Genomic DNA, 27383 nt, shown 5'->3' with positions numbered 1-27383 from the left:
GTCGTTTCAATTAATTCAGCAAAGGTTTAACAACCTTGAAGGAAATTCATTTCAGAGAAGAATTTAGAATACATGATATAAAAAAGCACTTTAACTTTCGTTGCTATTGTCCGCGAGATTTTAATTGAGTCTGGCAAGTTGTACCACTTTCAATGCATTAATTTTAATACAGCGTCAGACGTGGGCCTGTGAATATTTTAATGCACAAGTGTCTTCCTCTGCAGCGCACGACTTTTACATATAAATTAACATCCACCAAGGTAAAGCCACTGCCCAACAAGGTTACACAATGTTAAGCGAATCAGCTCCACATCTCACATGACCCAGTATTTTGCATTATACTGTTGCACCAGTAGTGATAAGAGAGATGCAGTAGCCTGTAGTCGCTAAGAGTATGTCGCTTGAGGTCACTAGGTGGGAGGTTTTACGCACAGAAATGCTTCATGTTCAAGTGGTAACATCAGCTGCAAGTAATGAGAATGACTGTTGTCGTCTAGAAACTGTAGAAAGTACAGTTGAGCAGGCTAAGTATATTACATTGTGGAAGGATGAGCTTCTTCTGTTTACATACCACTACAGCTCGATCACTTAAGAAATAATAAATATCCGCTCGTGGCATTATTCCTAATTCAATGACAAGCACGGAAGAGAAGACAAAACATTTTTGAAGTAATTCTACTTCTTTATTTCATACTTCATGTCAAGATATGTTTTTCATATGAAGTTATGCCTCATAACAAAAGAACATGTTTAAAGAATGTAGAGGGAAAAATAACTGTGGATCACAAAATAAAGGCATTCTCTCTTAATAGTTTTTTTTTTTTTTTTTTTTACAAAGTCATCTTGCAACAAACGAAAACAAGAATGTCTCAGTTGTAACAGCAGAGTACAGATAAATCAACGTTCCTCACTAACTTCAACCTAAACCGTGACAAAAGAACAAGAAGGATCTGTACATACAAATACAGTTTAGCTCCTGAGATTCTCTGTGGAACAGAGTCGTTGCTCTGTCATCTGCAACCTGGCAATGTAGGCATCCACGTGACCCTTTCTCCCTGCGGATGATTTTGACTAAAGTAAAAACCGATTTCCCTTCCCGGGCCTCGCCATTGTCATGTGATGCAAATATTGCCGAGGCGGAAGGTTTGGAGCAACACCGGACCCTGCTGTACACAGCTGGTGATGTGAACAAGTGCCAAATTGAAACTGCAACTAGACAAAAAAAAAGTCATGACTGAATGTTCCTGTGCTTACTTGATCCAATCACTGCCACCATTTCCCCTCGGTCTGGTGATCAGAAAATGAAAAAATAGTGACCAGAGTTCCGGTTTTCAACTCATTCTAAAAGCATGTGTGGGCGTATTATTATCATCTCTTTTTCACAAAGACGGTTACAGGCGACGACAATGACTCCCTTTCTTTAGCGACTGAAAACTTTGGTGATGCAGAAGCGGCTTGAAATACCTGAACACTTCATTTCAATATTGCTTTGACAAAAATAATCATATGCTTTACAATATTCACTGACTGCACGACTGTTTCGACACACGCATTCACACACATGACAACCAAGACAGAAAGTTGGCGAGCAAATACTTAGAGACACATTTTAACGTGGTCTATTTGTCGGACTGTTTCTACGAGACAAAGACAGATGCTTTATGGCTGGTACTTTTACACTGTTTACATTTACCACCACCTCCCCTTCTTAAATTTATACACAACAAAGTGAGGTTCATGGGTGGGAGTGGGAGGGGGGGAGGAAGGAGGGGTTCTTGTACCTCATTGTTTTTTAATCTCCCCTGTTTTTTTCTCATATGCCGTCCTTTCATTGCTTTCTCCCTGCAGCCAGAGATAAACTGAGATCAATCGTCATTTTTTTTTTTTTCCAACCGCGCGCAGATCCAAGATTTGGGGTTTTGGACGCTGAGAACCGCGTTTCCATCTGTTAGGGAGATCTGCTCATCCAATGGATGCATCTGAGACGAGTCCTTCTGTTCTTTGCCAAAGCCAGAGTCCCAGTTGACATATCACTCAAACAGTCATCCATAATCTGTCCTTTTTTTCTGCCAAAGAGTATGATGAAAAATCTGTTATCCTAACTTAACCCACAAATAGTTCCCTCGTGCTGATGATTCAATCCCTCCCCGTTACTGAGAGGGATTTGGTGACGCGTTAACCACTGGAGGCCTTCGCACCCTAGTGTCCGTTGGTCTCGGGGGCCGAGGCGGGGGTGGAGGGAGTGGAGGAGCGAGAGGCGACCGAGGCCTTCTCCCCGCCTGGACTGGAGACTGAGGGCGCACCGTCGGCAGATTTGACCCCAGCCAGGGAGACGGGAGAGACTCCAGATGCTGCTGCTGCCGCTGCTGCTGCTGCTGTTGCCACGGCAGCAGCCCTGCTTGCAGTGATGGCAGAAACCGGTTTGGGTTGAGCTTGGAGTCCTGGGCTGCAGATGAGGTGGTGCCTCTCCCAGTCTTTGTGCTGGCAGAAGGACCCGCAGTAGCGCGCGGCGTTGCAGCCGCTGCACGTCTCGCTGGCTTTGCGGCCACAATTCCAGCAACACTGCAGAGAAAAGGAAGGTGGACTGTGAGTTGCCACATCTGATTCACATGCCTCCTCAATGTAAATGACTTAAACTGTAACTCGTATTATATTTTGCCCATCTGGTGGCAGCAGAAGTCCTATCTACCAAGACATGAAGTTAATATTCTGTGTTTCTTCTTCTACTTCTACCAAGGCGCCTTCAGTTACGCCTGTGTACACTTGCAAGTTTAATGTGGAGGATTTGATCTGGGCTCTACCTCTCTGCTCACCTCACTGGAGTCCTCCTGTTCGTTGATGACCAAGATGGCGTCCTCTTGAGCCTTCCGCTTTGCTTCGACCAGAGTCTTTTCCATCTTAGCCCTCTCGGCAGCAATCATCTCGAACGCCTTCTGCTCTGCCTCTGCCACCGCTTTCTGGACCTCGTCCATGGCCTGGCGCTTCACTTCATTCACTGCCTCTTCTGCGCATCAGGGGAGACAATTGTTTAGCTCACGCTATTTAAACTCCTACTGCTTTTTGCGTAAAAATAATCGCGTGTGTTTGATTCTCGGTTGAGTAATAGGCATTAGGGTTGCCTGTGTGTCTACAGCAAATTAATTTTTATGGTGTTCTTACCAGCTTTCCTCCAGATCTCATCTGTAACGTATGCTGAGCCTGGCCGCGGAGCGAAGTCACGCTGGGAGTCTGCGGGAAAGGCAGAGACAGAAGGGATTAGCACCTGTCAAGGCTTATAGAGATATAAAACGATTATTATTTTTTTTTCTTTAAATACTGGCTGACCTTCTGACTGACGGCTCAATCAAGGTAACAAGTGTGTGTGCCATAACATGCAGGCAGGAATAGTATCTTTGTATTCTAGTCGTTTATTTTGTCATTAATGCAAACACGTCCGCAGATCTAGGCCGCACAAGCAATGTGACTGTTGGTTATCGGAGCCTTGGACTGATCTGAGATCTGACAGCTTTAGAACGGAATGTGTTTGGCTTGGAGGCAAATGCAGACCAACAAGCTGTGTCAATATTCTGTCTGTTCCCTCAAATCTCTCTCCCTGCATCTCAATTGCTTTCTGTGTCACTGCCGGGCTTTGCCTCCTCAACGCGGCTGCCTGGCTCGCCTCCACTTCCCTCATCTCTCACGTCCTGTTTCCCCACCGCTCTCTCTCTCTCTCTCTCTCTCTCTCTCTCTGTCTTCTCTCGCCTTAATTTACATTCCCTCTCTTCCACCGAGCTTTCATACACCCCCACTATCGCGGCCCGAGCCCAGGCAAGCAGGCTGGCTTTCCGGCTGGGGGCCCAGATGGTGCTCTGGCTAGTCAGCCAGCTCTGGGTCTCTGAGCCTGCAGGACGGCAGGACAGCCCTTCTGTGGCCGATATGGCGGAGGCCAGTCCTGGCACCTGTCTGTGACTATGGAGCAGCAGGGGGATGGCAAGGCTGGCACACAGAGAGAACACTGCCAGTACACAGCAGACTGGGGGACTAACTGTGGAAGGAGTCAGTAACACACCGACATGTGACTTGGGCGCAGTGCTTTTAACGGCCACTAGGCGACGTAATGAGCATAAACAGAAGACCGTGAGTCTGTCCTGGTTTGTGTTCAGACTCTGGCATCGCCTAAAATCAATCCCAGGATCTCCACATCATTATATCCTATTATTCAGAAATGGAAACAGTTTATCTACTATCAGCATCGTAGGGTGATTTGCCAAGGGTTGTGCTTTCCGTTTGCTTTCAGGGAACACTGATGCTGATCTCAGATATTTATCCATTTTCATTAAAAGCTTTTCATGAAAGTCAGCTGGTCAGTTACACTGAACGATCTGCCTCTGAGATTTCTGCTCTCGCCCAATCAAAATGGCAGAGAAATGAATGAGTGACGCCGGCACCCAAAACTCAAACCATGATGCGACCGCAATCATGTGCGACCTTCTCCAGATAAACCAAAGAGCAGGTAGAAAACAGAGACAAACTCACACTAAACACTTTAACAATGAGACACTCACCTGACTCTGCAGAATGGGGGCTGTGTGTCTTGGAGAACGGAGCCGAGCCCGAGCCTCCTTTGCGGGGGTCCTCCTGCTCACTCGAGCGCCGTCTCCAGTAGTTGAGTTCCTCGCGGTCTGACTCCTGGCATCGTCTGAGCACGCTCACTGACCTCCGTGTCTTCTCCACCATGTCCACTATGCAGTTTAAGACCTGGACGGTGAAAAGACGGTGACACACAACGCTTTACAAACTGTGCTCTGATCGACTTTCATTAATTTTACCATTACTCATTAATCTAATAAACATTAAGGTCGCTATTTCTGCTTTTCCAGTCTGAAGGTTATTGCTTCTCATTCACTGTAGAAGACGTAACACGTCATCTGTTTTATTCATGTGAAGTCTCTAAATTCTCACACTCCCATGACCAATGAAGAAAGTCTTCCTGGAAAACATAAACGGCTCTTTTCAATATCTAACACAGCTCGACAGAAATCCCAACTTTTGGATTGCATGAGCAAGACTTTGTGTGGCTTTTAAAGCCAAATAAAGCACCAGATTCACTGGAGTAACTTCTCTAATTTGAAAACCGTTCATCGAAGGGTTTCAATTTGGCAGGCTCAAAATAGCACAAATGTAGAGACAGAAATACAATAAATGACAACACAACGCTGAGTTTCTTTTCAGGAATCTGTCATGAATGTTGGGTTTGGGACTTTCTGAGCTTATCAAATTTGCAGCTTAACTTTAGATCAATAAAGGTTTCACTTTATTATCAACTACAATTAAATTCCATGCAGTCCACCAAGACCGTGGTCATAATATAATAGTATGTCATATAAAGTATATAAAATAATGTATTAGGCATCAACATACTGTGTAACATATTATGTCTTCATTCAGACTTTATTCATCACAGCATGATGGGGGGTACGATGTCTTTCAAGCTGCGAAACACTGAAAACTAATGACATTCTTTCTATATCACAAACATTAGAAGCAGTGGCGCCCGTCTTACATGGTCCAGATGCCTCCATTCATCAGCCCACTCTCTGTCTGTCAGTCTGTGGTCCACTGGCTCCTCACGGTAGCCCCCGTTAGTGCCTGATTAAAACACACACAAGACAGACCGCAGACCAGTGTGATTAGTATTGTTCTTAATGTAGGAGAAGCCGCAAGTGACAGTGAGTGAGTGAAAGGTATGTCTATACGGGACATTGATATATGGTCACATGAACACATTAGAGCATCAAGTCAACTCAGGGTTTCTGGTAATGTACGAGAGATAATCTAAACATCCACTGCAACGCCTGCGTACACCCAAACTTAAGTATTAACAGAAAAAGGCAAAGTTAGCAAATAAATAAATAAGAAACAAAAAGATTCGAGATATACTGACGGGACAGCAAAAGGTGGAGTTAAAGAGTAAAAGAGAAGCCTGTGATGCAAAACAGATTCCCAGCACCCAGAGCCTGCACACATCTGGAAGTCAGCTGTGCGCCACACACACATACACACTCCCAAAACTCCCTTAGCACCTCCCCTCCTGGAGCGCACAGCATTCCAGTAGGGAGACACTCAGGCTGAGTGGAGTGGCTCCACTTCTAAACACAACCAGCCGGCCTGACACTCTGGATACTGGAGTATCTACGCGCACACACACACACACACACACACACACACACACGAACACCTTATCTCATTCCGATTCAGTCGTCACGCTATGATTTAAGCAATACCTAATTATACATTTACCAATGATAATAGTTTGCACACTGGAGATTATGTGCTCATGCGGGAGCCAAAAACATCTTGATACATGTCCATACACACACACACACACACACACACATACACACACACAAACACTGCATTAACACAAACACGCACATGCAGAGTCTACAAAGATGCAAACCACAATCTCTTAAAACTGAAACAGCCAACAAGAGGCCACATGCACACTAGGCCTGCTGAGGAGAGTAATGATTCCCTCACACACTCACACACACACACACACACACACACACACACACACACACACACACACATACATACACACACTTGCCTTCCCCTCAACATCTTCTCCACTTCTGGTTCTCATCAGTGTTCATCAGTTCAAAGCGACGGCTGTGTGGACTGATGTGTTTATGCCTGTGTCTGTGTACAAGTGTGTGTGTGTGTGTGCGTGCGCACGCGCGCCAATGAGTTAAGTGGCGGCAGGCGGGCGGGAGGCTGTCCGACAAGGGACTAAGGCCTCGTAAACACAGCACCTCTACCATGAACATATCAAGGTGTGCAACTGTATGTGTGTGTGCCTGCGTCTGTGAGCTACTGCTGTTTCCACTGAGTGCTGACAAGTCCCAAACGCAGGGCAGATATACACCAGAGCAGATCCAACCCTCCCTGCCTGGACAGTATGGCTCTGTTTATACACAGCCCAGAGATATACGGAGCCCGGCTACACAAACACGCAGACCACCCATTATCACTTATAGAATATGATATGTCCGTGTGTTTGCGCTCGGCCGAGCCTGTTCACTCCTAAATATGTGTATCGCCCACTTGCATTCACACTGCTGGGAAGTTTCTGTGTTTTTACATTAAAATCAACAAATGGTAAACTAAAACTGCTGAAACATAAGAAAAAAAAAACTGCATCTCCGCATCACCCACGGTGCGGAAGGGATAACAAAAGCGCCATGCGGTTAAAGCCTTCATGAAAGTCTTAATTAGGATAATATTTGTTTAGCGTCACGCACCAGGAAGTCTGGGCCTGTCTTTGAGCTCGCGGATCTCCAGCACGCGCTGGCTGTGCTCGCGGTGCAGGATGTGTGGCGCGGCGATGTCGTCCAGGGCGTAGTGCTGCAAGGGCGGAGGCGTCGGGTGAAGCTGGGCCGCGAGGGGCAGCGGGTGAGCGGGGCTGTGTCGGGGGGCGGGGCTGATGGTGCAGATTCGTTTGGCGGCGGGCTCCATGGCCACGGGCGGACGTTCGTGGAAGCCGTTCTCTTTGGGCCTGGGAGACGAGACAAGCGGTGATTAGTGTCTGTGAGTGTGTATTTCTAATGGCATGTGTCGCTGGCAGCGGCTTTTCGCGCTTTTTCGTCTCACCTGCTGGGGCTGTGTCTCTTCGTCCCAGACTCTGGAGGCTCCATCAGCAGCTCGGAGGAGTCTGGAGACGAGGCCAGGGTGGTGCTTAGCAAGAGGTGTTCATGCTGGGACAGGTACTGAGCCGGGGTCTGCTTGGCTGCCCGTGCACAGTGGAGCAGCTCCCTCTGCAGCAGCGGAAGGTTCGCCTGGCAAAAATAATAATAACAGGTTTCATTCGAATTTGAAGATACGTTCGAAAGATTTTTTTTTTTATTTATTCAGCCCATTTTCTGAGCAGACTCTTTCACATATTCAGCCTCATATGGATCAGACAGAAAAAAAAGGGGGAAGCGCCACGCAGCATGTCAGCGACAAACAGGAGGGGACATCTGGAGCAAACAGAGCAGAACTGTCCTAGGCCGACTACCGCCACATTGCAAGAGCTAGGAGACACAGAGCAGATCTGCCTCCTGTGGAAAACGCCTGGCTGGAAGAGAAAGGGTTTTTGACTCCTCGACGTCTGGCTGTAAGGCTCGATCCAGGCCTGGGTGTTGTTCTGTGGCTGCCTCCATGGTGGCTGCGGCTTTTCTAATTCAAGCGAAAAAACGGCAGAGTTTTCTAAACTGCCGCTGATGTTTTTCGCAAGCCTGCTTCGCACAGCATTGGCACCGAGCACTATACGTTGGTCACAGCAACGGTATGCGCGATGATGCAGAGGCTTAGAGACATCTCAAAACAAATTGTACACAGCTTCTCCCTCATTTCTTACCCCTCTCTCCAATGTTTTTTATATTTATCTGAGACTGTCTCCGTCGAATCTTTCCATAGCGCTTGTTCCCCGCATTTCCCTAATTAGGAACAGACTCCAGTGTGTTTGCAATTACACCACTTCCTCGCTCCCTCTGCTCCCTCTTCTTGAGCAACAAACTAAATAATCATACCCTTTTATTTTCTTACTGACCTCCTCCTAATGTGTAGTACTCTAAACCGTCATCTAGCAAATTCAGTGAGCCTTTCCCTACCGAATCCAGCCATCTCAGTTAGTTGAAGGTTCTAGCATCTGTTACACTTTCACCTAAAGATGCTGATGCTTCTGCTTTACGATCTGCCCTCCAACAAAACCCCACGGCTCTCTTTTTCCTGTCTCCCATGCATCCCTTATTTCCCCCGAGGCCCCAGCTAGCGGACACATGTGCCGTGTGTCAGTTGAGCAGAGGGCTCTCTGGGGTTTTGCCGGGGCGGACGCTAGAACGGCGGCGCCTTGGCAACTGAACGCTCTTTTAACGGGACAGCGGCTCCATATGGCACACTGGAGACCATAAAAAAGGGAAGGGACCACTTTATAGCCGTGTTTCACACTTCCGAGTTCCCACTTTTCCTTCTCTCCTACTCAAACACCCCTCTTTCCCCTTTCCACTTCGTCACAGGCTCTGTCCCGACGCTTCCTTAAAAGAGACTGCGCTCTCCGAGAGTTGGAATTAAGTTGCGGGGAACCCCCACATCCTTTCTGTATCGCTAGAAAGAGGGGAACAGGGGATTGTTCCATTAGCCTCCTCAGACAGATAGATGGAGAGATTCCAAAGGTACGCAAGAGGTAAAGAGAGCGTGGAAAAAGAGACGATCTCAACAGCTTGAAGTATAGCGGTGCAACTGAGCTGAGATTTATGGGCCGCTTTACCGAGGGGAGCTCCTAAAAAAGTATACTCTTGCAGACTCCCCTGGATACAAAGGGGCTCAAGAGTCTGGTTTAACGCACACTCATCTGTTGCTCGTCAAGTCAACAAGAAAATCCAAGGACGGGTCTATTCAATTATCCAAACTACAAGGAAGGCTATTTATGGACGACTGCCTTCTAGCCTAACGTTGTAATTAAATGTAACGCATTATTTTTACATTGCAACTCTTAGGCTGAAGTGCGACTGATTATACAGTTCATCGAAATAACACAGTTGTGTTAACGTCAAGGGCCTTCTTTTCATGACTTGTTATTCTATGGTTCACAGGCAACACGCTGACAATAGGGAGTAAAGATTTAAAAAGAAAACTACTGCAAAAAAAAAATGGAGGTTATCTCAAGCAATAAGGCGGTGAATAAGTGAATATAGGAAGAGTGGAGGGTGAAGGTATGTTTACCTTGAGAAAAGGAATAACAAAGGGCCGTAGGGGGAAGTTGGTGGCCTCCTGAAGCCTTGAATGAAACTCCTCAATGGTAACTGTTGAATTCTAGGAGAGAGGGGAAGGAAGTGAATGTTAAGAAAGTCACGGAAAAGGAAACAAACAAACAAAAAAAAAAGCTTCTACATGACGCCAATAAAAGGAATTTACCACGAGGGCCAGGACTAGGCTTCGGACGCTGTCTCCAATCTCAGGAGAAATGTCGTTGCCAAACTGCTGCAGCGTGGTCAGGAAACGTTTGAGCTTGCTCAGCTGGCGAGCCCCACAGGTGGCCGGCAGCTGCTGGTTAGCCAGCGACGAGGAAGAGGAAGAGGACGGTCCGTTGCTGTAACGCTGCGGTGGAGATGGCACGGCGTTCAGGGTGGGTGGGGAATGATGATTCCCGTTGGTCACTAAGGGAGGAGAGGCGAGAAGAGAAGGGGAGAAATGAAGATAAACGCCGCCGCTGAGAGGGTCCACATGTTCTCCATTTAACAGTTTGACTTAACCTGCTTATTCCAAATATGTTTTCAGCAGGAAAATATGTAAGAGAAATATCAAATCTAAGCAGGGCACGTTTTCTAAATCCTCTACGAGGGCTGCCAGGATTAGTCGACTAGTCACGATTACATCGACTGTTAAAATTGTCGACGACTGATTTAATAATCGACATCATTGTCTTATCTTCTTTGTTTTTCTCTCTAAACTGCCTCTGTACCTCCCGCTGCCTTGTCTGACTTTCTGTCCTCGACGCACATGCACGCTAGTGGTGAGCAGGTTCAGACATGACGTCACCTGAGAAGCTGCGGCAAAACAGTGTCATGGCTACTGATACACGGTTATCATGGGTAACCGGCAGCAGAGCACAAACGTTTGGGAGCATCTCACCAAAAATATAAAAGAGAAGAATGTGCAAGGCAGAAGTTGCCTTTCATGGCAGCACGACGAGCATCTGAACAGGAAGCACGTCGTGGCCGATTCAATTTCTGGCAAAGAGTTTGTCTAGTTAGCTGTTAACATTAACGTCCAAAGTTAATGAGCTACTTAGGTGTAGCTGCAAACATTAACACTGGCTTATGGCACACACTGGATGACGATTTCATTAGCCTTAGCACACATAGGTTATGTGGTTGGTCTATTGTTACAACAGCGATGCCGTGCCTTCATTTTAATTTCGTATTTAAAGAGGTCAGAAATGCTGGCACAAGCTGCAAAGTTCATTAAACGTTGAGTGAACTATCATCTTAATTAATTTTTTTAGTTTGCACATACACTTCAAACTGAAAGCTAATGACAGTTTTATAAGAGCAGCTTCGTGCCACATAGACGATAAGCTGCAATTTACATATGATCCGATCAGTCGACTAATCGCAAAAACTGACAATTATCAAAAGAATCATTTGTGCCCTATCCTGTCCTCTACAGTTTTATCTCGTAACTGTAAATGGAGTCTTAGGACAAATTCTTAAATAAGTGAAGAGTGGCTCTTACATGCTGTGGTTGAAAAAGAGCCCGGGCGAGGGCCACTGGGGTTGACAGAAGGCAGGGGTGGCATAGTGGAGCTGGCGCTGCTGCTGGGGGCTGATCTGGAATGAGTCTTAGCATCCACAGGAGAACCGGGCATGGCAGGGCTCTTCTTCTCTCTACTGTCTGCAGAGAGAGAGATAGAGAGAAGAAAGAGGTCAGCTGTGAGTCAGAAAAACTGGATTTTGTTTTTAAAAGAATTCTGTCGTCCTGTCAGCCGCTGAAAATTAAAACCAGGCTTTTGCTGCTCGAATCTTAACTGCACGTATCTGAAAAGGACTCTTCCTGCCGGTAAATATGAACAACCAGCCTAGGTTTTAATGCTGAAATATTTTCTGTACTTTAAGCAGAGCACACGTAAGCGTACGCAACATGTCAAGGGAAAAGTTTCCGCGTAACAAATAAAAAGTTGCTCTTACTTCTCCGTTCACATTTAAAGCAAGTGAAAAACTTAAAGTCCATAGTTGCAAAAGACAACAAAAATGCCCAGCCCCCTTCTAAACCCACTTCGCATCATAGAGCGTAAACTGCCAGGGCATCAACCACCCTGCCCCCATCAAAGAGCCAGATGTCTAAAGTTTAGCCCCTCACTCTCACCCATTCAGATCAATAACAGAAGAAATGCTGAAGAAGTCTATTGTGTGGCAGAAGAATGCCCCCTCATTGAGCTCCCCGGCAAACGGGGGGGGGGGGCCAAAAAGAAAAGACGTCGAGAGAGAGAGAAAAGGACGGGGCTATTTCACGCTTTACTAACAAGATCGGCAAAGCTTTTGAATGTTAAACGCAACTTCTCAATATGCTATTGACGGTGAATGAGACCACCAGATAAGGGCCATGGAGAAAGCGTAATGGGGGGCGTGGCGGCGGGGAGATGTGGGATCAGAAGCCGCCTTTGTCCCGCGGAGATCCACGGAGGCCGGTTCCCGTCTCCATTTAGAGTGGATCAGACTTTTCTAACTGCTTCGAGAATTGACGATTAATAGACAAGCGCGGTCTCGCGGGTCACGGGTCAGCAGAGAGCAGCTTTTTAAATGTGGCTTCATGGTTTTAGGGCTCTGCCTTCAATGGTACCCTTTATATCTTTTTTTCACAGCAATGAACTCTGCATGGCCCAGAGCCACGGGGTTCCAGTTTATAAAGGTTTAAGCTGTCGGTAGGTAACTCAGGAGAAAACAGGCCTGTTGAATTAATTGTAAGTAATTTCACGAGTGCAGAAATATGCGAAAACATACAAAAGATAAATGCATTAAGACATTTTAAATGACAAACCGCCACACATATCAAACCCTCGGCTGAACTTCAGCTCTGCTGCAGCCTTGACATCACGTCTCTCGGCCCCGTTTGCCTCCCGTGTCCCATCCGCGCACTTTCTCGGTCTGCCCTACGCAGCTCATCTGTCAAGCCTGCAACTCATTATACAGCTTTGACTGTTCATCCTTCTGTTTTGCAGTCCCCTTCACCCTCTCCTCCTCCTCGCTCCTTCTCATTCTTTCTCAGCCCCGTGGCCTGCCTGCCACCGCTCCACCTGTTCACCAACATAGGGGGCAGGAAGGAGGGATCTATGCAGACATTTGGACTGTCATACCCGCCACACACGCGCTCTGCCAGTGCACCGCAGGAAGCAGCACGCAGCACGCGCGCGCACACAAAACCACACACACGCACACACCGGCTCCAAAGCTCCGCACACTCCGTCCGTATGGCCAGGAAATTAGACTGACATCTCAATAACAGAATCACCGGGGCATATGGCCTCAGTGTCAACACTGTTACCATGTAAACAACTTATATATATATATATACGCTCCCACACAAGAGTCAAGATTTGAGCATTTAGCTAGCATGCAAGTTCACAAGTTCCTTCACGAGTTCTTTGTTGACATGTTGACACGCTGTCAACGGCTCTCCACAGTGAACAGTAGCTCCGTGTCCAAAATTGAGTGTCATCCTTGCAGAAGGCCAATTACGTTAGACTGACAGGTATACATGACGCCACGGAATACACACGTGCAACACATTGTCCGCGCACCTAATTGTGTAACCCACTACAGCTTTGCAGCTGAGAAATTAGGTTGCAGCTGCACAGCACAGTCTTAAGACGCGTCACGCTCCGTTGCTAGCCGCGCCAGAGGTAATGGCCAAAGCCATCAGACATCAGGTGTGTGTGTGTGTGTTTGTGTGTGTGTATTGCTGACAGCCCGTAGAGAATTGCCTCTGCTTGTCAATTAGACAGCGTACATAGCTGGATGACTTCATCTGGCTTGCGAGCACCTGAGTCCAGCGCATATAGTCACAAGACTGTCAGGGGAGGCAGCTGTCACGGCGGCCGCAAAACACACAGGGTGCACAAAGTGGTTTTAATGTTAACTCAGGTGAATATTGGCTCAGAGGAGGATGTGGGTGTTTGTCCAGTTCTAAATGCCACCTGTCATCCTTGCTCTAATGGAACAAAGGGAAGGCACACAACGTCTCCTCGCCGCAGATCAACAGGGCCGCGTGGAAATGCCGCGACGCGCAGGCAACGAGGAAGGAGATAACGCCGTCGGTACACTGACACGTACCGAACAGAAAACCCCATCCGAAGCCTTAAAAAATCCACCTGACAGTCAGCGGCTGCAAACATGATCGAAAAACAATCGTGCCCATACCATTCTGCGCTGCTGTTCTCATCTCCCCTCAAACAAATAACATAAAGTTTTATAATCTAGTAAGTGACGCGGGCTTACTTATTTGCTCTCGTACTACAGTTGTAATCGGGGATGGGAAAGTAACGCGCATCTGCGCCAACGGCTGTTGCTAGCCAGGTGTTCCTTGTTTGTTCAGCTTCAGGTGACGCTCGTCTGCATTAAAACATTCAGTGCGCTTTAATTGCCACTGCCTCTGCAGGTGATGATTCAGAACGAGGAGCAAAACAGGAAGGGAGCAACAGAGGAACAGAACGTGCCTGGAAGCCATCCATTAAATAATGAAATCGGAAATGACAAATAAAGTTGGTAGGAAATTCACCTACCTCCTTGTGCAAAGTGAGGACGGATAACCTGCTATGAGTCAGCAGAAATAAATCACACTTGATGTGATGTATAAATAAATGTGTTCAGTGTTAGGGTTTATTAAGCTCATGTTTTAACCGGAGTCTAAACTCTCTGTGAAAGGTTGGCAGCTGTGAGGCAAGCGCGCATGGCGTCGGGGGATTGAGTGTGTGTGTGTGTGCGTGCGTCAACCCGTACTATGCCGCTATCTCCTTCCCCGACGCCGCTGCGGATGAGGTGCGAGGAGACGTAAAACAGGCCCGACCGATTTATCAGCGAGCAAAAAGAAAATTCCCGGCATGCGCGAGATGAAGCAAAGGGCGGGAGGGCGCGGGGTCAGAGGGCGCGCACGTGTTAACGCGCATAAACATGTTACACAAAACTTTAAAATCACCCGTTAAAATATGTGAACTGCGTGTTTCCTTCCTTATTAGGAGCTGGACAAAAAGACGGCAGCGGGGCCCGTCTAGCGGAGTTCTGAGACGTGTTGTGCGCAGTCAACGCGACGAGAAGGATCCAGACAAACCGAGCTTTGCCGAATGTTTTCTATTCAGTGTTTAATGCGTTGCAGAGGTAGGCTGAATGGTTTGGGGAGCAGTTAGCTTGTGCACTGCAGATTTCTGACCAAAAATAGTATGATGCAACTGCTCAGAAGTCATGCTCTCACATTCCTGACATGCTGGATAGCCCGATAGCAAACAAGGCAACATGTGGAAGAAACATTTGAGTTGCTGCGAGTCTATTTTTCCTCTCTTTACTGATGCCTTTCTGTGCTCTTTTTTCATTCCTTGAAAAACAAAACACCTGATTCAGCGCAAGGAAAAGAATGGGCTCCAACAGAGCTGCGCGTTGCTGTATTTCTTGAAAGCCTAAAATTGTATCTAATCACCTTTAAAAACAAAAAGTCCACACTGTAAAAAAAAAAAAAAAAAAACAACTAATAGATTATAAGCAATGAAACAGTTCCAAGCAGAAACACAGAAAAATACAAGTGATCTGAAAATGAACCAGGTTCTCTCTCCTCCTCCTCCTGTACCATATGGATCTAATCGGCCAAGAGCCGGCCAGCTGGGACCTCCAACAGTCACCTGTGAGGGAGGAGGGGGAGTGCGCAGAAGGGACGGCTGGAGCCTCCTCCTCTAAGCCAAGGCAGCCCTAGCTCTCTGTCTCTCTCTCTCTCTCTCTCTCACACACACACACGCACACACGTCTCTGCCTTCCCTCCAAGGAGAGGTGGAAGGAGGAGGGGGAGCCGGAGGGGAGGGGAGGGGAGGCACGAGGCAGCTGAATGCGAGCGAGTGGACTTAAATGCTGGGGAGACAAAGGCTGCACCTGGTCCCCGTCCGTCCACGCACACAGCCACAATACAGCGCACATCTGTTCCTCTAGCCTGCGCTCCCTCCTGACCTCCACCCACACACACACACACACAAACGCACACACTCAAGGATGCGTGCAGCAACACTCACACAACCGCTCACAGAATAGATAATTCAACAGTACGCGGCCGCTCTCAGAGCAGCATAGTTGTTATAACCTTATAGCTAAGCAACAGCTTCACTCGCTTTGTATTTTATTGTGTGTGTGTGTGTGTGTGCATGCGTGTGTGTGTGTGGTGTCAGATTTCTGAAAATGAGTGGACATGTGTCCCCTCTGCTTATTACAGTCACCTTCATTTATGTTATTGCTCCCTTGGGACGGGCTGACACCTCCTCAACTGTTGCCGCTGCACAGTTGTCTCTCTTTGCATGTTGGCATTCATACCTTTTCACACAACACAATTTAAAACAACCTTGCCTAAGAGGAATGGCACATTCCAAACATATATTTTTTACTGGTCATTTGACATCCATCATGTGACTCCTTGTGGCGTCAGCTCTTTACGTGTGGCATCCCTAGCCAAGACTGTGTGTAGTGTGCCTTCGTAAAAGCCTTTGTAAAAGGAATACTAAGAAAATGGCCTGCACATTGGAGGCACCAGAGGAAGAGAGGGACGCAGGGAGAAAGCTGGAGGATGGGAGGGAGGGAGGGACTAACAAGGAGAGAAAATACAGTTTTCATTTGGTTTCATCAGAAAGACAAGCCTGGTTGTCAGACTCGGAGCCAGGCTGTTTTTCTTGGCTCTCATTACCACCTTCCAGCCCCGTAGACTACATATTTGGATAAAGCCCAATGTCAACACTCTGCTCCTCTCTCTGCTAGGAAGGGGAGCGATGGGGAGGTGGCAAGGTTGACAGCGAAGGGAGGAAAGCGAGGGAGAAAGACGCAGACGAAAGGGAGGTTGAGATACGAGACAAAAAGAGAAGGGAGCGCATGTTTTGGGGGCATCCACGTGCGCACGAGCGGAGGAGTGCAGACGTGTCCCCGAAGCGAGTTCGTCCCACGGCAGAGCGTCAGCGAGAGGAGCCCTCGCTTAACCTCATCGTTCTGGGAGATAATTACAAAAACACTGCTGTAATCCAAAATGCCACATAGTGAAAGAAAAAAAAAAAAGAAAAAAAAAGAAAGAAACAGACTCGGGATGGAAATGTACTTAGTGGCTGGTTGAGAAAGAAAGAGGGGACGGCAGAGCAGACGGACGTCGTCTATAAAAGCTGAGAAAGAGCAGTAAAACGGTGATGTGATGCCGGGGGAAGAGGTTTGGCGGAGGCGGGGAACGGTCAGCGGCCGCAGGGAGAAGTTGCTGACCTTCAAAACACTCAAAACGCTGCGTTTCAGCTTCATGCGACGCCACTGTAAGAGTGGAGAACGTCCTGCTACTGTTAAGAGATTACTTGAAACAACCAACATCTAAAGCACTGCAGAACCATGACGGGGGAAATGAACCTACATAATTTGACATTGCTAAGCATACCTGGGCTGAAACTTAAATTCTCCTTGCACAGATGCGTATCAAGTTGCATTTGGCTTCTGCTACAGACATGCATCATCTACGGGTCAAATTAATGTGTGGTTTTCAGACGCACGCCTGCGTCACACACAGCTGGGCCATGAGGGATAGGGCTGGAAGTAGATGTATGTCATCGTGCCTCTGTATGTGTGTGTGTGTGTGTGTGTGCTGGCCCCATTTTCCAGGTGTTGGGTTTGTCATCAGCTGAGTGGAGAGGACAGTCATCCCTGAACTAACGCATACGCACCTTTTTGAAAAGGCCCGCCTGGGGCGCGTGTGCACACGCACACGTAAATAACAACAGTGGAATAACAGGGGCATTTCAAGACTGTCAATCATGACCTCAGATCACAAAAGACACGACGCACACACACACTCACACTAACACTCGGCGGCTCTCACACCGACTCCCCTTCCCTGGGCTCAGTGGATTATCTGCCTATCTGGTTACAGCCCTTCTCACCTCTCTGGAACTAATTGGTTTAGCCTGCCCATCAATCACCGGGGGTCTGGTGAGTCTTTAAACTCAAAACTGACAGCACTTTTGGAAGCATGACAACCTCAAGATAAAGCCGTCCTTATGCTCTCTTTTTATCACCTTGGAGTAATAAATAAATAAAGGTGTCTCAGGACGGATCGACAGAGCATCGTTGTGTCTGTCTGGATGATTCCAGCTGCGTGCCTCCTATACATTATAAACGCAGACAATCGACCTAAACTGCAACAGCCAGGCAAAATGCTGTTTTCATGCAACTCCAGCACACACACGCACTTAAACGCACACCCTGACATAGTGAGTTACTGTAGTCCATAAAATAAAAACGCAAGCTCTAGACATGAGAAAACAAAGCTAACATTAATGCTCGCCTGTTTCTGACCAGGTGTTAGATGCTTTAACTGCCAAATGGCCTGGGCTCAGGTCCAACCAGATGTTGCCATCACCACGGGCCACGCCGAGGACAATTATATTTGACCCAGACTGGGAAAGTTGGTACTACAATCGCGCAGTGTTCACCTGCAACGTTTATGATCCGCATCAGAAAATATCCAGTCTATCTCGATGCTAAACACGAGGGTTGGCTGGGAGATCTTCCCGTTTCTTGTTTGCAACACTTGAGCTGGGTTCATGCGCGTCGAATCTCCGTGACCTACGCCGTGGCCTACACGTCACGGTGGCGCAGACTGCAACAATCGTGATCGCAGAATGCCTTTCTTTGCCCCATAGGTTGTGTGCGCGTTCATGTTCCTGTCGCGAGGCTTACCGAGCAGCCAAACCTATTGCAAAACACTTAAAAGGGGAGGCATATCACTGAGCTCATTAGGAACAACAACAAGAAGACATATTTAACATCCAAACCAAAAGCATTATCCTCTCCCCGAACACTGACTGTACAGATGACTAATCTGTCACCTTCGGGTTTTGGCAACGCGATGAATCAAACCGAGGAGTGCGATGGATGTGGTCCACAAAGTCCATAAACAAAGCTGCGGGCAAGCTTAGCCCAGCTGCATAAAAAAAAAAAAGAAAAAAAAAAAAGAACCGAGCTCAACAGCCGCTGAGGGAGACAGATAAGTAAAACAAAGAGGCCAGCTGTGCTCGACACAATGTGGGGAACGAGAGAGACAGATAGAGATAGCTGTGGAGGATGAGCATATGTCTGCGAATGTGTGGGCAGAGGTGTGCTTTTAAGGAGCGCTATCGCTGCGTACGGACTGTGCAGCTATGAGCGCACATGTGTCGAAGAACACGGTGTAATTGTTTTGTTTGGGTGGTGGTGGTGGTGGTGGAGCGTCTTTTTGCGATTTTACAGAATGAGGCAAGGGTGAAGAAATGAAAGAAAACAGGCAGAAAAATTAAGAACACCACGAATGTAACAAATTCGTGGAGAGAGGCAACACCACCCATTTCTTGTCCACCCCCTGACACCTAACAACACACGCACATGATATCAGCACATGCTCTTGTTTTTCTTGAGTAGCGAAAACCTTTTGGGTTTTGCTCTTGGAAGAACTAGCCCGCCTTTCCAGGAAAGTTGCACAAGTTTCAGTGCGTCCTATTGCTCAGGTTTTTCACGGAAAACTGGCGTCCCTTCTGTCCAAGTGTGCCTCCTTGGTCGAGCATCGGAAAAGTTAACGGATACAAATCCATTGCATAATATTTCTGAGATTAACACCGAGAGTGCTCCGCCGCACCCCAGGCCTGCACGCATTTTAGCTGCTTTCAGCTAATTGTTTTGATTCCGTGATGTGTAGAAACTGCAGTTTACATCTTGCCAGTCCTAAATGTAAGTGTTTATATTTCTGCAGCCCTTTTTTTTTTGTTTTTACAGCCCTTGAAGCGTGTGCTGATACGTCCTCCCAGACCACACCACCCCAGTAAATAAAGGTCTTGCTGGGGTCACCGAGTGGCTTGCCCAGGCTAGCAAAGGGTCAGTAAACCCTCGCAAGAGACCTCTGACTCAAGCACTTAGCACAAGAAGAGAGGCTACAATATCAATGGGGTTGCAACAGGAGGCACAGTGGGAGTGCAGGTGCCCACTGACACAGACACGTCTCTGAATGCTCACTTACACACACACACACAAACCCTGATCCCCACAATGAAACAATCATTTGTTGGCGCTACTTGCAGTGGCTGAGTGGTTTATATTGAATAAGTGGCCCGGCCCTTTCATGTCCGCACACAGGCGCGCAAGCTAGCACATGCACGGTTAAAAAAAAAACAAAAAAAAAAACACGCAACCCCTCACTGAACCCCCCGGGGGCCAGATATCACAGCCCTCGCCACTGGAACTAATAGAGCACTTCCTGCAGCAAACTCTCCAAGCAGCTGCTCTGTTCTGCGCGTATATGTTGAAATAGGGGGCGTCCTGTGGATGGATTCGTCGCATAATGGGCACGGAGCGCGAGGGTCACGGTGGTCCCTTCCGTTGTTCACTGCTGCGTTCTGGGCAGAGGCGCTCCCAGCTGGGTCTGAGGTCAGTCAGGAAGAAAACAAAAACGCCGCAGAAAGCTACAAGACGAGCAACCTTGTAGTTCCGCAGACATAATGTCTGCCAGACACCTGGCACGCATGCGGAGACACACTCACTTCCTTTCAAACATTCGCTTATCAGCTATGCGTGCGCGATCAAAGAACTTCAAAGACGCACGCGTCCTCGGTGAAACTGCTTATCGGGGGATAAATGGAGGTAAAATGACATTTGGGAATAAAACTAACGGGAATGCCTTCTGCACAAATACACAGACTCGTGCACAGTGCCTGTTGTCAGGAGCATGACAGACTCCAGCAGACCAGACAGGGGTCTCTGGTTTGAGGCTGCGCAGCCGACAGTCAGTCGCTCCTATCTCCCTGATGGACCGGCCTGGCCTGGTGTGACACTGACCAGGTCTCTCTGTCTTTTCTCTGTCTCCTGCTCCCTCACAGACCTCCTCCCTGCAGATCCTACACACACACACACAGAAAAGAAGAACAGATTTTCCTCTGCCAGGTAGGTGTAGATGTTCAGCTTTGACATGATGCTCCAACAGCAACAATGTGACACTTGCGCCGGGATCGCCGCTGATGTCAGCGTGTGTAACATGCAGGCACAGCACGAAAGACAGACGCAGCAGTTTCCCTCCTCTCCCCATATGTCCGGGATACAGTAAGAGCAGATGCGCACGTCTTCTTTACCTAGTTTCTTCCGCTCTGCTTGCCATGTGGAAAAAAAAACGATTACTATCTGAGAAAATGACAGCAGAGGAAGATGAGCCCGCTTTTACGCACGAAGCCAGTCACGCCGCTCAGTTAATATGCTGGAAGTTTCGCTTTTGACACATGGCGGAGAATAAAACGCAAAAATTCAGCCGCCCCCACACATCACAACTGATATATTAAGAGCTTTCTTCTGCTGGTAGTGGATATGGGCGAAGTTGACAAAGAGAGAATGAAACCACAGAAGGCTCCATGTTTTTGGCTGCAACACACTGGAGAATTGTTCCTTTTTTTTTTTCCTTTTTGTTGTCACTAAAGCTGTGATTCCTGATATTTTTTTATGCATAGTGAGCTGGTTTGGCACAGCGTAATAATTGTTTATAATTATTATTTTACTGCTACTGCTGTTCCCATATTATATGAAAAAAATGAAAATAATGGAGAAGAAGAAATCTGGAATTGGTCTTGCAAGTCAAAATCAACAACATTTCTCAACAAGTTCTTCTTAAGTGCTTTGGTCATGCGGCAACAGAAGGTTTCTGTGCACAGGTAAAAGAAAGTTCCCTCCCACGTCAGTCGATAAGGATGAAGAGATAAAGAGGAAGGGATGAGGCACCATCTGTGCCTCATCAGAACAGCTCTGGGAATTAGGATGGAACACACACAAGCATAAACCACTCACATGAAGTGCTCCGTTATCCAAAGTACACACATTCACACACTTGTCCAGATAAATGAACTCTATTCACTGTCCAGAAAGGCAACTGAAAAAAAAAAAAAAAAAAAAAAAATCCAGATTGGGACCAAGCGGCTCCTACCTCCTCTCTCGTAGAGTCCACTCCTCAGTCCTTTGGGAAAGTCAGCTGCTGTAGCCGGCTACCGCTTTCTTATCCTTCGCTTTTTGTCCCTTTCTGTGACTCCACGCCTTCATATGTCAGGCATGTGTTTGCATTCCCACATATGTGAGCTCCGGTGTGGTGAAGGCCAGAGCCAGAGACACAGATGGCACCCAGATGGAGACAGATAACCGAGCAGACCGGCGAAGACTGCGCTGCACACACGCGCGCGCACACACACGCACACACACACACACGCGCGCTCTCACTTACTTTCCCTCTGTCTGTGCCGTTTTGATTCCTCTCATGCGAAGCTCTCCCTCTCTCTTTGAGTCACTCTCGCTACCTCCGCTACGCTCGGTGCGCCTCTACTGTTGCAGATTATTCTCTCCCTTCCCTTCGCTCATCGGGTCTGCGTCCTCTCTCACGCTCGCTCACTCAAGCTCTGAGCCTCCCACTCTCTCTCATTCTCTCCCTCTTCCAGCTCCGGCTCCGCCCCTATTTTCCCACACTGTCCTCTCCTTCTCCTCTGTTTTTCGGGGACCGTGTGTTGTGTGCAACGTCACAACTCCCACTCCCATCAGCTAACCCCCCCCCACCCAAACCCCCACCCCTCCCTGCCCACTCCACTCCCCCCCCCATGGATCCTGGCCAATCATCCACTGCTGACTGGCCCTATTCAACCTGCATTCACCGGCAACGGACCCTGCAATTAACATAACTAATTGCTTTGGCACCTATAGGCTAAACAAGAAGCTGTGCCAAGTGACACAAAAGTGTGTGTGCATCTGCATGTGTGTGTGTGTGCTGGAGGAGGAGGAGGAGGAGGAGAAGGAGGGGTGGGCGGCGGGGGGTGTCACTGTCTTCCACCCCTTCCCTCTGCCCCTTCAAGAGAAGTGGGGATCTCCCCTTAAAAATGTTTTATACTAACCGACCCCCTTCCCCCTTTGGGTTCTTTGACTGCGCCATTCTTTTGTCTCGGCTCCTTAATGCGCCCGGCACAGCTCCTCTTTGCCAGCCAACCTATTGGGGAGGAAGGGTGGGTGGGGGGGCACTTGAGGAGCCTGAATGAGTTATTCTTCTCCACTTCTACTCTCAGCGCTCCATCTTCACTGAGTTAAACTTAAATCACTGTCTGATTTATGCCCGGGCCCCCATGCGCAAGTGGCAGGGTGGAAACAATGCAGGTTAGGATAATGGTGCCCGGCTGAGAACTGGGCAGCCTGCGCGCCTGATTCGCTCCTGCCTATTATTCCCTCCGCCGAGTTTCACTCCTAGAAAGTCCGCAGCGTCGCTCGAAGTTCACTCTAAGCCCAGGGTAAATAAGACATTAATCTGTTTTTAATTAGGCAACCAACAATCGAGAGAACATGATCATCAACGTGTGAGAATCCACAGACTCTTGGCTCTGTAAACAAACAAGCAAATGCTGCCGGATAAACACCAACAGTTCATTAGGAGAAGGTGCTGCCTCTTTTCTCTGCTCTCGTGCACAATCAAATGAGCACTCCCTTCATTTTTCTCTCTTTTTACTTCGAGGAACCCATTGAAGGTTTAGTGTGCAGTAACTAATTCTTTTTAAACCACCACACAACAGTCCATTGTGTTTTGTTGCAATCTAAGTTCTTGAAATCTACTGGAGGCTGGAGTGTCTTCTCACTCACAAAAAGTCTGACTGGAGATGTTGGAAATTTGATGCAAGAAGATTATTCTTAAAAAGAAACAAATCTGGGAGCCGTGCAAGTCCAGACCAATTTCATGCTGTTGTGCATCTGCTTATATACTGGTTTGCGCTTCATTAACATACGGGACTGGAAATATCATCCTAATCTCTGTTAAGTTCACTCCTTATCACTAGTATTACATATATAAATATATATCCTCTTTAAAAGGAGCATCAAGGCCGTGCAGCTGCAGCTGCCGTAGGAGACACCTTGGCCTGATTCCCACTTCTCACGGGTCATCCAGCGGACACACAGGTGGTGTCCTTGAAAGTGTCTCACTTCGAGTGTGATATTGGTGCAGATATAGTGTTTAACATTACAAGCAAAGTGTCCACTTACTCAAAGCTTTAAAATCACAATGTTTCTCAACAGTTGTCAAAAATGTAATTCGTCTGAACGTTTAACCACAGTAACCACTCAGTGCGTTTACACGCAGAGCTTAATGGAGCTATGCTCAAAATTCGACTTTTTGACTACAGTCCTTGTCAAAAAAATCAAATAACTGTTCTCCTCTTTCACACTAGGTGGCGATATGTGTGTTTTCAGCGGGTTAATACCACGTTAATACGGTACAATTTCCGGTTGACCTAATACGTGATATAAATTAATAAACAAGAGTTGTTCATGCGGCGTACTGGCATTTCAAACAACAACCAGACGGATAATAGTAAAATTTTTAATCTTGTACGTGTATGTTCGCGCTACTTCTCATGCAGGTGAGATCCGCGCTATCCCTCAGATGGCTCAGTTTCTCTTCTTCTTCTGCGATCGGCTTTCTTGGACGTTTGTGTTCCGGGGTCACACGCCAGCGCAGCAGTCATGGAACATGCGCACACGCATTATCCGATCAGTACTGCGATTAAGGTGTATACATGCCGGAGAAAATCAAATTCCAATCACATTATCTGGGTGTCTCAATTGGATGATCAGAACTCGAAACTGAGTAACGTGTTTACATGCACTTAAGTTCTCCTTATGTCCTTATATTAAGGCAATAATTAGTTTTTTTTTCACGCGCATGTAAACGCACTGACTGTCTCCCCTTCCCTCTTCCAGTAGGTCTGCTCTATTCAGGGTGCATCTGGCCGGTCAGCAGGCTCAGAGGCAGGGCCAGGTGGTTGAGAGAGAGGGAGGGGTGGATAGATGGAGAAATGAGCAAGGCGCAGCGTCTGAAGCTACTGTACCAACATGTGACTGTAGTGAAGGGTGAGCTGACACCGGAGATGAACAAACGCTACAAGTGGATTTAAACCCAGGTGTAATGAGGCAGATGGCAGATGAAGGAGCATGCCCATTAGACTCCTTCAGCGTTTTCTCCAAAATGCTGCACACATGAAAATGAATTATTTAACACATATTTTATATAATGTATACCTATGGTTCTTGTAGATTTGTATGTATATAATAATATTATACAATTACAAATAATATTTGTGTGTATATATATTTTTAAATATGCATATTTTAAATATTTTGTTATTATTATTTTGTATTATTTTACTATTTTTTATTTATTTTTAATTGTTATTATTTTTTATTAATTTTTAACTATATTGCTATCTTTTACTAGTGGCTATACACACACACACACACACACACACACACACATATATATATATATATATTTTTTGCAATATGCAACTGAGCTACTGTGATCAAGCACTTTCCCTTGTGGATCAATAAAGTCTATCTTAGTCTGTCTAAGTCTAAGTCCATTTACCATGTATAGTCAGAATCTGGATCTCTTTATTGGCTAAATGTACAATGTACACAGAAATTTGACCTAGTATATCCACGAGCCACATAACATTAAATAAAAGTTATAAAACTAAGCAAAAGAGATGAAAAACACTATATACAATCTAGATGTCGTCTTAATCTATCACAGTACCTAGAGGGATGAATCATCAGTTTCTCAAAGCATAAGCCTATGCACTCTCTGGACAGTTCATTAGGTACACTAGAGAAAATGCCTACATTGCAATACAAAACGTCTGCACTAAATCAGGGCTAATATGTCAGAATGCTTTTCTTTACACCAGTGTTCCTAATGAACTGGCAATGAAACTGTGCAAGGCTGCACGTTGAATAATCCAACAAGCTTTTTGGAGCTTTTTGGTCAGAATTGAGCCCTGTGTGAAATACGCAGCGCCCTCATTCACTGCATGAAACCCCTCTCTGTAGAAGCAGCGGGGTCGCTAACGATGCCAGGTGTATTACTGGCAAACATAAAAACCTTAACCAAGTTCAACATCTAAAAACATGCAAGCAAACATTCCTGGTGGATTACTTGGCGAGAGTGGACTGACAGCATACTGTTCGCTTGGTGGTTAATAAAAGATGTAATAGCTGCTGCCATGTCTGAGATTTTTCGCAGATAAATAGCTCTGCACTACAGCACCGCAGGTTGCTGCCTTGAGAATCGATGTCCAAACATCACACAAACAATTATTATGGCGCCACACATAATTTTACAGCTTTGTAATGTTATCAGCAGCAAACAAATATGTTATCCTCGCAAAGTAAACAGCAAAAATAAGGTGTTAATTAATGTTACAAGATGATTCAACAGAAATGTGCATTCACGCTTACACAATTTGTTCAGCCAGTATGTACAAGAAAGTGCCGCCTTGTTCATCGTTTTTGCTGTGTTGGCTGTCCGTCCCCATTCACATGAATGGCTGAAGTGGATTTGAGTGGAGTCTTGTGCCATGTCATGTTTGAGCCGTTAATCCAGCTGAGCTCCTTTCATTGTCTCACCGGTACATATGCAGCCAAAACGACCACACCGAATTTCTTTGAAGAACACTTTTTCAAAAACATACACAATTTAACTGGCAGCACACCGTGAACCTCATTACGTTTGAAAAGTGAGCTGTGAAAAGTAAATATGGTGGAAATGAGAAAAAAAAAAAAAGTTTGTTTGTCCCAGCCTCTCTGTGGAGACATACGCATAAAGGCGAGGTTTCCACATGGCACCAACAACGTCCCTGTTCCCACAACTCCTGCACTCGTAGCTCTCTGAAGTGTGTGAAACTTTTACACACACATAGTCGACTTTGCAACACTGTCAAACTGTTCAAGAGAACATGACATGTGCTGCACATATTCCCACACACTTGACCTTTTGTAGTGTGGAACTATTAAAACAAAAGTCTCGCAAGAACCGGCGCAATGTTATTTCAAATGTTCTCGCAGCCACACGAAAACACATCGCACCGAGCCAAGCGCCCTACACCGTGCTATAAATACTGTATTATCTTGCATACTGTATGTATGCACACCGTATGGTTTCCTTTCGCTGTAGCAGCTCAAGCCTCGTGCAGCTGTTTGTCATTGTGCGTACGCAGTGAGAAAGAGACGGAGAAGGGGAGGGAGAGTGACAGAACAAGAGAGTATGCAGCATCTGTTTCTGTTCACACGCTCCCTAGCCAAACTTCCACTTTTAGAAAGAGTAAACAGTATTTTTTTTTTTTTTTTAGAAAGGGCAGAAAAATTAGAGGAGGAGAAGAAAAAACATGGGGGATTTTATGATTTACTGATTGGGTAAACAAGATAGGAATCGGAAAAACCAGTCCTCCGCATTTGCGTGTGGACTCGTAACAATGCGTGCGTGTTTATCTGTTCCTTCATTTAGGTTTTTTTTTTCCCACCTTGACATCCGTGTTAATGGAACAGTTGTAATTGTTAATAAAACTCCATTCATTCACCTTAAATGAAGTCTTTACACACACTCAGTCATTGGACGCATGTGTGCCTTTGGTGAACCGTGTTATTATCATGACAATAGATGCCAGTGCAGCCTGGTGGTGCGTGTGCTGACAACAGAAAACTCTCTTTCTTTGAAAGAGGACTAAAAGCTAATTCCATTTTGCTAAATAGCAAATTAACTGTAACAGCTGGAGATACATGGAAACA

At 46.6% G+C, this 27383-nt stretch overlaps 1 protein-coding gene across 3 annotated transcripts in view; it reads right to left on the bottom strand.

Annotated features, from left to right (window-relative positions):
* Positions 1 to 661: 661 nt before the first annotated feature.
* The window catches only part of cbfa2t2 (CBFA2/RUNX1 partner transcriptional co-repressor 2), a 38066-nt gene continuing 11344 nt past the window's right edge, over positions 662 to 27383 (bottom strand). The window contains exons 1-11 of one of the 3 annotated variants that reach the window (XM_047583061.1): positions 21724 to 22210; positions 11257 to 11415; positions 9937 to 10178; positions 9745 to 9834; positions 7633 to 7817; positions 7284 to 7537; positions 5543 to 5628; positions 4545 to 4737; positions 3160 to 3228; positions 2814 to 3004; positions 662 to 2562 (exon numbers count right to left, since the gene is read on the bottom strand). In XM_047583061.1, coding sequence (XP_047439017.1) covers positions 2200 to 2562; positions 2814 to 3004; positions 3160 to 3228; positions 4545 to 4737; positions 5543 to 5628; positions 7284 to 7537; positions 7633 to 7817; positions 9745 to 9834; positions 9937 to 10178; positions 11257 to 11389 — 1806 coding nt within the window. In that variant the 5' untranslated portion in view covers positions 11390 to 11415; positions 21724 to 22210 and the 3' untranslated portion in view covers positions 662 to 2199. Of the gene's footprint in view, positions 2563 to 2813; positions 3005 to 3159; positions 3229 to 4544; positions 4738 to 5542; positions 5629 to 7283; positions 7538 to 7632; positions 7818 to 9744; positions 9835 to 9936; positions 10179 to 11256; positions 11416 to 21723; positions 22211 to 27383 lie in introns of those variants that run through there. The other 2 variants (XM_047583062.1, XM_047583059.1) reach the window with 2 other exon arrangements.

The sequence above is a fragment of the Mugil cephalus genome, chromosome 4 (genome assembly GCF_022458985.1).
Source record: "Mugil cephalus isolate CIBA_MC_2020 chromosome 4, CIBA_Mcephalus_1.1, whole genome shotgun sequence".
Lineage (NCBI taxonomy): Eukaryota > Metazoa > Chordata > Actinopteri > Mugiliformes > Mugilidae > Mugil > Mugil cephalus.
Note: the sequence above shows the minus strand (reverse complement) of the source record. Positions and strands in the feature narration are given on the sequence as shown.